The following is a 14,383-nucleotide window of genomic DNA, read 5'->3' as shown; positions in this document are numbered from 1 at the left end:
TACGTGTCTGGAGTATCAGAGAAACTCAGGAGGATTTTCAACAAACACAACATCCCTGTGTTTTTTAAACCCAAGAACACACTAAGACAGATGCTGGTCCACCCCAAAGACCGCACACCCAAACACAAGAAAAGCAATCTAGTGTATGCGGTCCAATGCAGTGAGGAATGCACAGACCTGTATATTGGGGAGACTAAACAACCACGACACAAACGCATGGCTCAACACAGAAGGGCCAACTCCTCAGGTCAAGACTCTGCAGTCTACTTACATCTGAAGGACAGAGGACACTCGTTTGAGGACCAGCAGGTGCACATTTTAGACAGAGAAGATGGATGGTTTGAAAGAGGTGTCAAGGAAGCATCTACACCAGGGTGGAGAAGCCGTCATTGAACAGAGGAGGGGGTCTACGCCACCACTTATCCCCCACTTACAATGCTGTCCTTAATCACTTCCCAGGAAACTCAACAAACGTAACCTATTGGCCTCAGGTGAAGATACCAACGATGGTCGTTCAGTCTTGGCCTCGGGTGGCTCTAATGACCATGAAGACTGACCACAGCCAGGAACACTAACGAACCAACGGTATCGAAGATCCTGGCAAACGACCCCACAGAGGTTAAATAGCTGAGTTTCCCTGCCAGTCAGTCAGAACTGAAGAAGTCTCTCGGATGAAGGACGAAAGTCCAGTTGCCCTGGACCTCAACCTTCGTTGGATAACGTAGTTCATTAGGAAAACATGTTCATTTAAGTCTGTTTATATTTTTAATGTAAATAATGGTACTAATTACAATGATAAATACATTTGTGATTCAAAATAATGGTTGTTGACAAATGAATTAGAGACCCCCACCGACGCATGATTTTACTGCTTCCGTGGGAGCTCAGACCTCCTTATGGGAGCTGAGCTCCCACGTAACTCGAACCCTGGTCATGTTATGAACTTGAGTACCTGTAGCATTAACTATGAGCTTTTCCCCAGACTCTGTGGGTTCGAGCCCTTCTTTGACCCGAGGGGGGATCAGTACATGTACAGCCGTATCCTCAACTGCGACTACGAGTTTGTGTCTCCGTGGTGGGACGAGGTCTCCCTCAATGCCAAGGATTTGGTGAGTTCCCCTGTTCGTCCTCCGGACATCCTGACATGTAGCACGCTAAGCTAATCAGACGCAGTCTTACAACAGTGGAAAAGCTCTGACAGCAAATTGATAAAAACTGTATGTGTCTACAGATAACACCTGATTGTGAGAATGCACCAAATGTTCAGTTGTGTCAGTGTCAACGTCACTGACCTGAAAGACTGACTAAATGATTGGACTTGTCTGGAATGACTTGCTTTACTTCTCTTTAATGTCTGGAACCTATCTGGGTTTACTTGAATCGTGGACTTGTCTTGAATGGCTTGGATTACCGAATGACATGATACTTGACTTGGACTTGTCTGAAATGGCTCGATACTCTAGTTGTACTTGTCTGAAATTACTTTAGACTTGTCTTTGAATTAGTGTGAATGACTTGAGACTTTACTTTGACCTGTTTCAATGGCTTGACTCTGTTTTAGAATTATTTGAGACTAGTTTTGAATTTCTCAGACTGGTCTCGTATGACTTGCCCTTAGGGATACCTTAAAACGTGTCTTGACTAGAGACTTGTCTGGAATGACTGAACTTGTCTCAATTGGCTAAAGACTTGAGTTGGACTTGACTTAAATAACTTTGATTTGAACTTGTTTCTTGAGTTAATGTTCAACTTTTGTTGGTGTTGAATGACTTGGACCTGTTTTGAATGAGTAGGATAAAGACTTGAGACCGTAGACTTGTCTCAGATTACTTGACTTGGGCTTGTAGTAAAGGAGTTTAAACAGAATTTTCGAGACTCCTGTTGAACTATTCTGTGAGGCTTGTGCTGAACGTCTCAAGACATGATGGCTTGACAGTTGACAATCTCGAAAGACTTGGATTTATTTTGGAATGACTTGAGACCTGAGCTTGTTCCGAATGACTTCGATTTGTCTGGAAGCACTTTACTTTGACCTATTTCAAATATCTTGAGACCTAACTTTGAATTGTCTGGAATGTCTTGGAGGAACTTAAGACTTGTCTTGGACCTCTCCAACAATCAGTGCTACCTGGAGAGGATTCCTTCCTGACAGGTTGTCTGGACTCTTTTGTCTGGACTCTGTTTATCTGTCTGCAGGTCAGTAAGCTGATCGTCCTCGACCCTCACAAGCGCCTCAGTGTCCGAGAGGCTCTGCACCACCCCTGGGTGCTGGGCAAAGCCGCCCGCTTCTCCCACATGGACACCACCCAGAGGAAACTACAGGAGTTCAACGCTCGACGCAAACTTAAGGTGAGGACGGATCTCGGTGTTGAACACTGAGCGGAGACTCAGCAACAACTGCCAAGGATTCAGTGGGTTGACACAACACTGATCTGTTCCTGCTGTAGGAAACGTTTGTAGAGTTTGATCTTAGAAATGTAAGACATGTTTCTGGAGACAAACTTTACCGCAGTGTTTATATAAGGAAATGTTTAGTGTGTGTATGTTAATAGTGAATGCGTGTGTTTCAACAGGCTGCCATGAAGGCCGTCGTGGCCACCAGTCGGATGCACGAGGGCTCGCGGCGTCGTACTGACAGCTGTGAGATTCCAGGCTCGGGGACATCCAGGCAGAGCAGCATGCAGCAGGACCCACCCCCAGAGTCAACAAGCCCCGCCCCTGCAGACAAAGAGGCCCTGCCCCCTGATCAGCAGCTCCCTCAGGAAGACGGATCAAAGCCCGGCGACCAAAGTGCCCTCAGCCCCTCCCCTCCATGCAGCCCCAAACCACCCACCTCTGATGTCACGCCCACAGGCCCCGCCCCCATCAGACCACCGCTTCGTGTCGACGGGCTACGTCAGGCGTCCGTCGTCTCCAAATCCATGCTGGTTCAGCCCCGACTGCCGCAGAAGAGCTACTCCGTGGTAGGGCCTGCCGCAAGGGTTGAGGCCACGCCCTCGGTGGCCACGCCTCCGAATCCCAACACCCTCAGCAACGGCTTCATGCCGGGGGCGGAGCCAGCCAGTAAGACCGCCCACTGCCAGTGATTTCCTGACAAACAGAGCGGAGACGCTTCACTCTGCTTCAGTTTCACACAAAAATCCCAGAAATAACGAGGTTCAGCCTTCCATTAACTCTAAAATCATTTATTGGGACCAAATAACACCAGAACCTAAATAATCTGTAACATCCAGAGCACATTTAACTAGTACAACTCACATCTCTGTAGCTCTGCAGCTAACATGCTAACAGATATGTCCTCACTGAGGGTTTGTGGGGTGCTTTTGCAGCCTGGACAGTTTAGCTGCAGGGTTTCAGTACGAAGGCTGGAGATGATTCAGGACGTGAAAAACAAAAAGCACTTGTCCCACATTAGGACTTACGAGTGATTTAATCTGCTCTTGTTGCTGTGGTAAGAAAAACAACTAGGCGCGTCAAGAAGTGCTGCCACTGGCTTTACATAGACAGAAAGAAAGGCTTCTCTCGTTTAAACATCATTTAGATTTTCTTATGACTCTTTCTGTCTTCTAATAAATACAGACGTATTTAGAGATAATTGTTAAAACATGTAAAATGCTAGTTTTCTAGCTGCAAGCAAAACGACAAATGTTTTAACAATCTGATTCACAATTTCTCTATCTGGTAAATTTGCCATATTGCTGGAGAATTACACCTTTTTCTTTATAAAAATACATTACAATCTTAATTAGTGTTGGAAAGGTTATTTTCTAAATGTAATAGGTAATCGATTGTGATGCAATTTAAAATGTAATAGTTAAATTACTTTATTAAAGTAATGTAACTTATTAAATTTAAGTACTTTTTGATTACTTTTCTAAATTTCTAATGAATGTTTTCGGCTGTTAATCATTTTCTAAAGACAGCTTGAGAGGCAGTTAAACTGGCAGATGGGCGGAGAACCAATCAGAAGCATCAGAACAGCTGCGGCTGGAAACAGCAAAGGAAGACAGTGTGCACATGAAAAACACGCAAAGCAACAAAATAATTATTATTATTATTCAACATATAGCCGAGCTTATTACTGAAAATATTCAGATGTAACCCCCCAGTGTAATCATTAACGTTTTCAGGAGTAACTGTAATTTAATTTCACATGTTTTTCCAGTAACTCTTACAGATATTTATTTTCTGATTCAAATATGTAATGAAATTACATGTAACTAGTTACTCCCCAACACTGATCTTAATCATATAATATGTAATTTATTGTTATAATTGAAAGTCGCGAATTACAGACAGCAGTAAAGACTTCTTCTGCTAACTCTTGCTACTTCAGTCTAGCTAGCATCTCTTAGCTAAGATAGCATGCTAGATAACACTTTGGGTTAACCGAAGAACTTACTGGACTCCTGAGTTGACCTGAAGCTGGAACACATCAGCATCAACAAACACAATGCTGCTCCGGTGAATCTTTAACATGTTAAAGTTCAGTCATAGCAGCATTTTAAACCAAGCAAACAAAATTTGCTAACTGAGAGTAGCAGCTAGCTTAGCGGGCGGCCGTGTGTAGCGGGTTAGCAGTTAGCTTGGTACCTAGCTCACCACCGAGCCATGTAGTAATTGCTTTGTCAGGAGAACTCCACATATTGTGCAAAGACGACGTAGTGATGAGGCAACTTTCTGTTGGGAACAGGACTTAACTTCTGTGGCATGTTAGCTTGTTAGCTGGCTCTCCCCTCCTGATCATTGAACTAGACTCCTCATGACAGTCTCACGTCATGTGACAATATCCCACTGCATTTGTGAAGCATGCTAACCATCAGAAAAGCTTAAACTCCTCAAACTAAAACTTCCTGTGTTTGGTTGCTCTTCTTGCCACAGTAACCGAGGTTCAGCTCTCGGACTGAAGTGTCGTGTAAATTAGCCCGTTTGCAACCAGATGAAGCTTTGCATTGATCTGTGTCTGGATACCTTACCTGGATGATGACGCCCGATCACAGACCTTCACATCTGCACCGGTTTATTATTCTAACTATGCTAACTTTGCACTCGCCACCTCCGGTGTAGAGATTCAGAAAAACTCATGTGTACTGGGTCAAGCAGGCTCCTAAAGCTTTCAAAGTAAACATCAAAAAGATTTGAGACACTTCATCTGTAGCAGCTGCACAGGGATCTATTCAAGTCAACATCATTTATATATCAAAAAATCACAAATCTTCCTCCACGTCTAGCTATTCCTGCCCTTTATAATAACAGAGCACCTTCAGTGGCGTCTAAATAATGACAGCAGCCTGACTGTAAGTGTTCTGCTGCATTAATATGAGTTGTCATTGATCCAGATCAAATAGGTTAAAGGGGGTCAAACATTTTTAGTGACTGTGCCGGATTCTCCTACATTCAGGAGTGTAATCCAGATCACGGAACCTCAGTCTGATTGGTGCTGGTTTTGTCTGCAGCTTTATTTTGGTCACAAACTTAGTCCCGTCTGTAGTTTACTGTCACTTTAAAGGAACTGTTCAACATTTTGAGAAATACACTTTTTCACTTTTTTTGAGTTCATCAATCTCATGTATGTGAGTTGAGTACAGATCTGGCGTCCGGAGCTGCGTCTCAGTTCTTCCTTCACTACACCAACATGCAGTACTTGGTGTACTTAGTTGCATAGTGAGTTCATTTCGGCATTACGTTTGTCTCAAATCGAAGGACGTGGTGCGCTAACCGGAAATGACAATCACAGCATTTGGACGCTACTTGTTCTCCTTCTTCTTCATGGTAAATTCTAACCGGACGGATTGACATTACTAGACAACCTAAATCTGCCGGCTTGACTTCCAGTCAGTTTTATTAATAAAGAATTAAAAAAAATATATAAAGAATAAAAATAAATGTTTTACTTTTACTATCGCAACCCCTGCAGCTTCCTATGCTGCCATTTTCTGCCATGTTTGAAAATACGTTGATGGTCCCAGGCTTTCCACCAAGATGGCAACAGTTGATACTGAGAAGCATCAGCCCATTTTCATCCTAGGGCGTAGTGTTACTTTCGTCAGACGAAACTAAATGAAATATATTCGTCAACAACCTTTTTGTCCCTGACGAAAATGAGACAAAGACGAGACGGCGACAATGTCCTCAGAAGCTGACTGTGACTATAATAACACGCAATATTGTTGACGAAAAATAACGAGACTAAAATGTAATTCATAAAATAAAAACGTTAATAAAATCTCTCTTTCTTTTTGTCAGTATAATGAGGAGAGAAAATATTACAGGCCAGATTTTCTCCCTCTAAATGAACAGTTTGTTCATTCAGCTGTATTTTTTTCTCCCTGTGCTTTGAATGCTGGCTGAACGGGGCGACGCCTGGTGCGCGAGGAAAACGTTACTGTGGAGGATGCGAACTCTGGTGATGAACACAACATGCTCGGGAGAAAGAGGCACATAGACATCAGCTCCCATGAAAGCTATGATATTTCGGGGGGTCTCTAAAATATTGAGAGCATGCTTTATTGCCATTAAACTCTATATTAATCTCTACAGATCATGCGGAGCGTCAGACTTCAGCCAGAGGGAACGATCACCTGGCGTATACGTGCTTGCTGCTATTAATGATTCAGCAGTAAGAATCACAGTTGGTCGCCCTCCTCCCCGTCACAGGGCAAAAAACTGAGCTCCCCCAAAGCCATGTAGAGTTCGCACACTGATGTGGTTATAAGATTTTTGGAAAAAACACTACAAACTTGAAGCGGCATATCAAGGCTAAGCACCTGGGAACTGAGGTACATTAATGTCTCCTTTGCAATAAAAATGAGAACGAAGCAAACGTTCGAATCACATCTCTATTCTGGTTCAAGCAGATCGACCAAAGTACTGAGTTATAAAAGACTAAAATGATGGTTAATGACTAAAACTTGACTAAAATACTCTTTTTTCTTTTGACTAAAATCAGACTAAAATACACAAACTTTTAGTCAACTAAAATTTACATACAGACTAAATATGACAAAAACTGACAAGGACATTTGACACAGGACTAAATTTTAAAATGGCTGACAAAATTAACACTACTAGGGCGTCACATATGGACGCTTTGTCACGTGCTTCGGCGTCTTGTACTAACGCGCTTGGCACCAACAGAAAAGTCAGTAACGGCAGACTCACACAGGAAGCGTGTGCGCCGCGTTACGGCCATTGTAGTCAGTGCTTGTGCTCACACCTGAGGCGCCGCAGCGCGTCCCGGAAACGGCTCTGCGCTCCACTGCACGAAACATAGGCAGCCGGTCTATTTTTCACAGAAGACGCATCAAGCAGCACCGAGTAGATGAGCCGGGCAGGAAGTCAGACACAAAAACGTCAATTTTCAAAATAAAATACCTTGTACAGACTCCCGATCGTATATATATAATAAACACAGTTACAGCTGACCAAAAAACAGTTTAACTATGTAGCCTTCTTAACAACGGTAGAAGAACAAAAATCAAGGACAACTTACAAAATCAACTAAATCTAAACAATTCAGCAAAATCAGGCAGGCAAAACGTTCTTATTCTGAAATGCTCCATGTGGGAGCCTGCAGGGAACTGGAGGAAAACGGTTCGCAGAGCGCTGTGATCGGTTTTAGAAGCACACAAAATGACAAATAAACAACAAGTCAACAACGTGGGGCGGGCTGAACGCTCCGCTGCTGAAATGTTTCCACGGTGAGTTGACGGCGCGCTGAGGACCGGTCAAAACCGTGCGGCAGCCATAACGCGGCGCACACGCCGCCTGTGTGAGTCCGGGATAAGGAGAAGTTTGGGTCAGTTAATTAACATATTTATTATAACCCAAACCACAATCTATGTCTAAAGCCAACCAAATTGAAACGTTATACTACCTTACCCACTAGTTTTATTTTGAAAGTCTAACCGGATGCTGCATTTTTATTCTTGCTTACCTGACCGCGGCGCCCTACACATGAAGAAAAGACACTAAAGGGGGTTAAAAAGCAACACCGAGCGGTCTTGGGATGTGGACGGGTGGGAAGTGTCCAGCGTTCCACACTCAACTTTGTGACGGTTATGAGTACATTCTGCCACACTTCCTGTTGTGAACACAGTACTGAGGGCGTGAATTGAGACGCAGCACTGACGCCGTTAGCCTAGCTTAGCATGTTGCATCTTGTCAGTTTAATCTGTGCAAAAACAGACATAGAAATAGATTTCTGTTTTTTTGAGCTCCATAGTTAACTCCCAAACATGAGACTGATATCTGTTTGAACACCTCACCGTCAAAGACTACAAGAGTCCTGATCTGGGACAAACAGAGACCCTGGTCTCCTCGTCGGCTACTTCTTCTTCTTCTCTGGTACAGACGGTGAACTTTTCCTCGGACGCCCGGGACGGAGCTGATTGATTGTATTTTATTAAACTTTGATAACATGGCGGAGAGACAGCAGCTTCATCTCGCTCTGGTTTTCCTGCTTCTTCTTCTTCCGCTTCTTTTTGCGTCGGAGCTCCTGCGTGCTGCTTCGGACGTTCATGTTGCTGTAAAACTGGAAGTTTCTGGTTCAGTTTGCTTTCCGGGCGACTTGAAGAGACAATCTGCTTTGAGTTTTTTATCCTTTCTACTCTTTACTGTTGACTCCCACTGACTTTGTTATGCAGCTGTATGAGTAGATAGATCCAGTCTGTAGCGTTCAGGTAAGTGGCGTGTTGTGTTCGTGGCCTCTAGTAAAACATTGTGTTGTTTACACTTTATCAGCAGTGATGACGGTCGCCTGTTTGCACTGTGCATAGTTTGGTTTACTGACATCTTTACCGCTCTTCTTCACCACAGAAACGTTCAGTGTTCACACCCCCAAAAAATACCAAATTTGACCTTTGACCTCTGTTGAAATTTAACCCTTTCCTCTGATCTGAAATCACACATTCTACCTCTTTTTGTACAGGGGCTTCCAAAATGATATAAAAAGACGCAGACGTCTCTGAAAAGCAAATAATGAGGAGTCCAGCAGGCAGACCTGATGCCAGTCACACAAATGTACGGTGGCCAAGACAGTCCAAAACAGGACTGCAGTTTGAGGAAACAGAAGCAAGCATCCTGTAGTCAGCTGATCCAGCCGAGAGTAGAGGTCAAAACTTAAGAGAAGCTGTGTGCAGAGGTTGATGGTCAAGACGTTCCGTGTTTATCAAACATCTCAGAGCAGGAAATCATTCCAACTGGCAGAAATCATCATGCGTGTGATGTGTTTAAAGTCAAGAAGTAAAAGCAACTCACCGTTCTTAACTCCTTTCTCTGGCAAGAGATATTCCACACGGGGAGAGGCGTTTTGGAAAGCTTTAAAGCAGACCTATTATGCTTTTCCACATCTTATCTACAATGTTATAATGTTGGATGTTCATGCTAAACATGGCCAAAGCTTCAAAAAATGAGGTTTAAGTATTTATAAGAAATCCCTGTGAGCAAAAACCTCAGATCCTGTTCTGAACGCTCTGTTGTCAACTGCTTTTAATACCAACGGCTCCGTAATACGACACCAGGAGCCAGACGGAGCCGCTGTTCCATATATGGTCATTTGCACCCAAAGCAACAGCAACGCTCAGTCTGCCTGTTCTGCCCAGCAACAACAACCAGGTCTTAGCCAATCGGAAGACAGTGGGCTGTGAGAGGGGGGGGCCTTAAAGAGACAGGAGCATCTACAGCTCGTTTCAGACAGAGGCTGAAATGAAGGCCTACATGAAGAGTCAGTGTATAATTATTTCTTTGAACTTTGAGTCATGCAAAGCTGCCAAACAGGTGTCACAGAACTACAATATAGGACTGGAAAAGCAGTATAATAGGTCTCCTTTAACAATAAGCTGATTAAAAGATTGTTTTGACAAAAACATAATGTCCGATGTCCTCACAACGTTACACTTTATTGTGAAAGGGAATCAACACATGATCAACATATCTCCTACCTAAAAGACAAAACCGGTCGATTGTCAAGTGTCCCAAAACAACATAAATGTCCGTTGGAAAGTACAACAACACACATGACCCCTTTCCCAAAACGACATGTACGAGCGCTACCAGTCCAGCGACAGGCGTACCGGACCTTCAGTACGTTACATAAAGCCCAGTTCAGACTGCGGGACTTTCGGCGTCGGCAGGTCGCTGTGCTGTTCAGACTACACGACTTGCTGTCTTGCGACAGGAGTCTTGAAATTGTTGCGGTCGTTCACACTATGTGACGGATCGGCGACACTACACCAGCTGACAATGACTCTGATCTGGTCCCCAAACCACTTTTTGTCAAGAAAACACACGTGAGGAGAGACGCAGGAAATGACAGGAGTTCGGCAAACTCACACATCAGGGTTAAAAGTCGTGCCGTCTGAACTCTGCCTAAGTCAAGTGATGTTTAAAATGTGGTAAACGTTGTGAAACGGTGGTAGTTTGGTTAGGTTTAGGAAAAGACAGTGGTTTGGGTTAAAATAAATACATCACAGAAGTCATCTACAAAACGTTATTTGACCTAAAACATGTCGCCTTTGACTTTCTTTCACACGGGACTCGAACCTTGGTCTCCTGAGTAAAAGTAGAGTTTACCTGAATCATCCATTCACCACACGGACTTTGTCGCTCTTTATACTACGTCACTTGACTTCTTCTGCCACTAGATGTCGCGGCTTAACATAAAATCTAAATATGGGTCGTAATATCACAGAGTACGGTCTAGAACTGCGCTTTTATGAAAAGCGCTATGAGATAACTGTTGTGATTTGGCACTATATAAATATAACTTAATTAATCATCGACCTGTACGGCCGTTTCTCTGCTGAGGACGCTCTGGTTTAATCAAACTTTGATTTAATAATATACGTAGATTTCAAATAATAGTAGGGCTGTAATATTTGAGTGATATGTTCATGTTGTTGACTTTCCCGACATTAAAGAAAGAAAAATGTTTTGTTGCATGTAGGGAGCACAACAGGTCACGTTTAATGCATTTTTCCGGTAAAGACTGAGAGAAGTATTGCAATAGCAAAGTAAAAATAAACTCTATAACAGATCTGGGAAACAAAGTCGTCACCGAACTGCTGGCTTTTTATACAATCAGTGGTGTTACAATCAAAGCTTAGCTTATTATCAGTTAAGACCTTGTACGACTCAGCGATTCATTTTGGTGATTTAATTTTAGACAGGCTTCTTAACACCGTTTACTACCACTCACTATAACTAAATAATCTGCAAACTTCACCCTGTGATGGTGTTCGGTCAGATATGCCCTCCTTTAATGTGGAGTCATTATACTCTCTGAAATCTGAGGTCAGAGTTAAACTTGTTAAAGTAAATGTTCCTTATATCATTTAATGTTTATATACATACAGTATACAACATAGAGACACTTACACAAAACCTGCACTTAATAAAGACATGCTATTTTCTGAATTTCAAATTTTACCACTCTTTAATATTTCAAGCTGCAACTGTCAGAAAACTACAAAGAGAGAGGAGGATGAATAATACATGAACGAATGAATAGGTCCTGCTCTGATGGTTGGATCTGGTTCTGAGATGCTTGATAAATTCAGGTCCCAGTCTTTCAGTTTGCTGTTCCTCGTGCACTCGTGGTTTTCTCAGGTTGCTGTGCTTTTTGTTCTGTCTCAGCCACCGTACAAAGTTCTGGATAGTGACGGGGAGCACATTTGTCCCGTAAGGGCTTTTATCTTTAGAGAGGAACCGAACCCCCCAAAACCTTCGGAGCCCCCAAAGTCCCCGACAAGATAAAAAAATATCATCTGTCAGGACTGAAGCCTGAATCCTGACGTCTGCTGGACTGGTAGACAGTAGAGACAGGTGAAGACATCAAACACCAGCCAGCAGCAGGTGGACAATTCAGTACCTGCTGTTAGATGTCAGGCTTCAGGTTGTCCTGCTGGTCCACTCAGACCCCCCCCCCTCCCCAGCATGTCAACAAAGAGTGACACAGAATTTGGTTCATAGTTTGGTTCCTCTTTAAATAATTTGAGTTCTGCACGTTTTCTGTTGGCCTGATCTGTTACAGCTGGACGTTACCTGTCCAGGACGTTTACCTGTCCTCTTGCCAAATGGAACACACTGGAAAACTAGCTGTCATGGTAAAAAGCATGTACTCTGTATATTTGATTATATACTCTTATGTAAAAACATGAATATTTTGCTTCTATTTATCTCGGCTTCCAAGGGTCATTCGGGGGGGTTGGAGGTGGGCGGGGCTAAACAGTAAATGGTGTTTGTTTTGTGTTTGCGGAGTAAACTTTTTATTTTGAAGGATGACATATAAACTGACAGTGTGACAGTCTCGGCTGTTACACGTGTATCTTTGCATGTATTATTTAATTTCTGTTGAGCATATCTGATTAAAGAGAGTTTGCGTCCTGCAGGACTCTGTAACTGATCTGGGTTCAGTCTGATTGAAATAACCACAGTGTCAGTTTCTCATCACCTGTAGGCTTCAGTAGGTAAGGATAGTTGATAGAAATAACTCATGGCTTCTGTTTTTCTTTCTTCTGGAGGACAGACAGACGCTGCTGTGACCTCGGGACTCCCGCTGACCCTCTTTGTTTTTAACAGGAAACTAAAGTCTCACTCTAAAATCATCGTAGAAGCATGTACTGCACCCATTCAACCTATCTACGAGTCATTTCCACACCAACATTTGTGAAAATAGGGCCCAGTGTAAAAAAACTGGAATTAATCTGAAATTAGCATTTTATTGTGAAATTTCATCTTCTGTATTATGTTTTGAAACCTTCATATCACCACGCTGATGTACAATTCTGTGAGGATTTCATAAATGCAGCCCCCCTCAAGAAATTTTCTGACACATTCAATTTTTTCCAAATGTATTTATTCATTCAGCTGCTCAGGTACTTTCCCAACATGATGGACTAAATGCTGCTTCACACTGCCTGGAACATAAATATGATAGAGAGACACCAAATCAATTTATTTTAAAGCTGCATTACAGATATGTTTATTTCCCCCTCCAGCAGCTGCAGAGCAACATGCTGCTACATGGTGAGGCGTGTTTGTGTCACCTGGTGAAGGTGAGTCCAGTATTCTCTCTCTGTTCGCTCTGTGTTTGGTCTCCACCAGCTGCTGAGGGAAATATCTGGTTCTTTAGCTGCTAAATGCTCCACTGTGTTCACCTGCTGCTCTCTGATGAGTCTTTCTGCTGTTTTTTAAACGACACCATGAGAGCGCTGAGAGGGAACCAGGAGGCCGGACAGATAAACAACCAGCGGAAAGAAGCTATAAATGTTCACAAAAGCAAGGCTGAAACCGTGACCCCGGTGGCTTTGTGCTGGTTGTGTTCGACCCTGTGACCTCTGAGTCATCCGAGCAGAGCTTCTGTCTGTAAACTCGTCCCTCTTGGATCGTCCCACACCAGAATGAGGATCTGGACCTCCAGTCTGCTGCTGACACCTCCCACACAGAGGTGGCGCTGAAGGCTACGCCCCCCTCTGACATCATCCACGACACCTCGGCGTCCGCTGATGTCACCGGCGTGTCATCGACCCACCACAGGACGTCCTGCAGAGTTGAGTTTAATCCGGTGAGGAGGCAGACCAGCAAGTGAGGAGATTCTGGATCCTGAGTGAGCGTGACGGACGATAAAATCTGAACAGACGGACCAGAATCTGCAGACAGACGTGGACGAAATAATAAGAACAGGAATAATCATTATTTATAGATGGAAGAAACAAAGTGCTTCACACAAAGCAGGAAGTGGAGATCATAAAATCATTAGCTACATGCAAAATGTAAAAAATAATAGATCGTTTTTAAAATATTTAAGAAGAAAAAGAAACCAGTTTTATGATATTCTGCTCAAAGATTTCTATCAAGTCTTTAGGAATTTTTTTCTGTGAGATCAACGTAGAGCACAGTAAAACTTCAATGAATAGCTCGGCCTTTTATTTGCTTCGCTCACTGAACTCACCCGGCCTGTATTTGGGACAGGCCTTTAAATCCTTGGGCACAAAACTCTCGCTCAGCAAAGATGGGAAATTTGCTGCTATCAAACATTATTTCCACCAGCCCAAATATTACTTTAATGTACTATCTATAAAAATGAACTGAATGATTGAATTGTGTGAATCTAACCAAGCTAACGATGTGGAGCATGTGCACGCTGACAAAAGTTTAAACATTTATATTGGTGTGTGCAATTTCAGCAGCTTTGAAGCAGCACAAGCAGGCGACCCAGTGACGTTTAATACAACCGAAAAACCAGACCAGGTGCCTAATTAAGACGTTTCACGGTATTTAATGGAATCCGTGTGGTTCAGCTGGCATCTGTACTCTTGTTACCTTCTGTTTAGTGTAAAAGCAGCTCGTCATGCAAACTGTTATTCTCTATTCTCATGCTTCT

At 43.1% G+C, this 14,383-nt stretch overlaps 1 protein-coding gene across 1 annotated transcript; it reads left to right on the top strand.

The window, feature by feature from the left end:
• Positions 1-988: 988 nt before the first annotated feature.
• Positions 989-5,855, top strand: LOC123964125 (calcium/calmodulin-dependent protein kinase type IV-like). The gene is made up of 3 exons (XM_046041232.1): positions 989-1,109; positions 2,197-2,349; positions 2,574-5,855. The coding sequence occupies exons 1-3, from the start codon at positions 1,029-1,031 to the stop codon at positions 3,084-3,086; spliced, it is 747 nt and encodes a 248-aa protein (XP_045897188.1). The 5' UTR covers positions 989-1,028; the 3' UTR covers positions 3,087-5,855.
• The last annotated feature ends 8,528 nt before the right edge of the window (positions 5,856-14,383 follow it).

This window comes from Micropterus dolomieu, unplaced genomic scaffold, assembly GCF_021292245.1.
Source record: "Micropterus dolomieu isolate WLL.071019.BEF.003 ecotype Adirondacks unplaced genomic scaffold, ASM2129224v1 contig_739, whole genome shotgun sequence".
Classification (NCBI taxonomy): Eukaryota; Metazoa; Chordata; class Actinopteri; order Centrarchiformes; family Centrarchidae; genus Micropterus; species Micropterus dolomieu.
The sequence above is the reverse complement of the archived record's forward strand: the minus strand, read 5'-3'. Positions and strand labels throughout refer to the sequence as shown.

What these genes read in the sequence shown, in the direction of transcription:
- LOC123964125 (XM_046041232.1), top strand. Translation starts at nt 1,029, where the DNA reads ATGTACAGCCGTATCCTCAACTGCGACTACGAGTTTGTGTCTCCGTGG. An exon ending in CCCTCAATGCCAAGGATTTG is followed by an intron (nt 1,110 to 2,196) that starts GTGAGTTCCCCT and finishes ATCTGTCTGCAG; the next exon opens with GTCAGTAAGCTGATCGTCCT. An exon ending in ACGCTCGACGCAAACTTAAG is followed by an intron (nt 2,350 to 2,573) that starts GTGAGGACGGAT and finishes GTGTTTCAACAG; the next exon opens with GCTGCCATGAAGGCCGTCGT.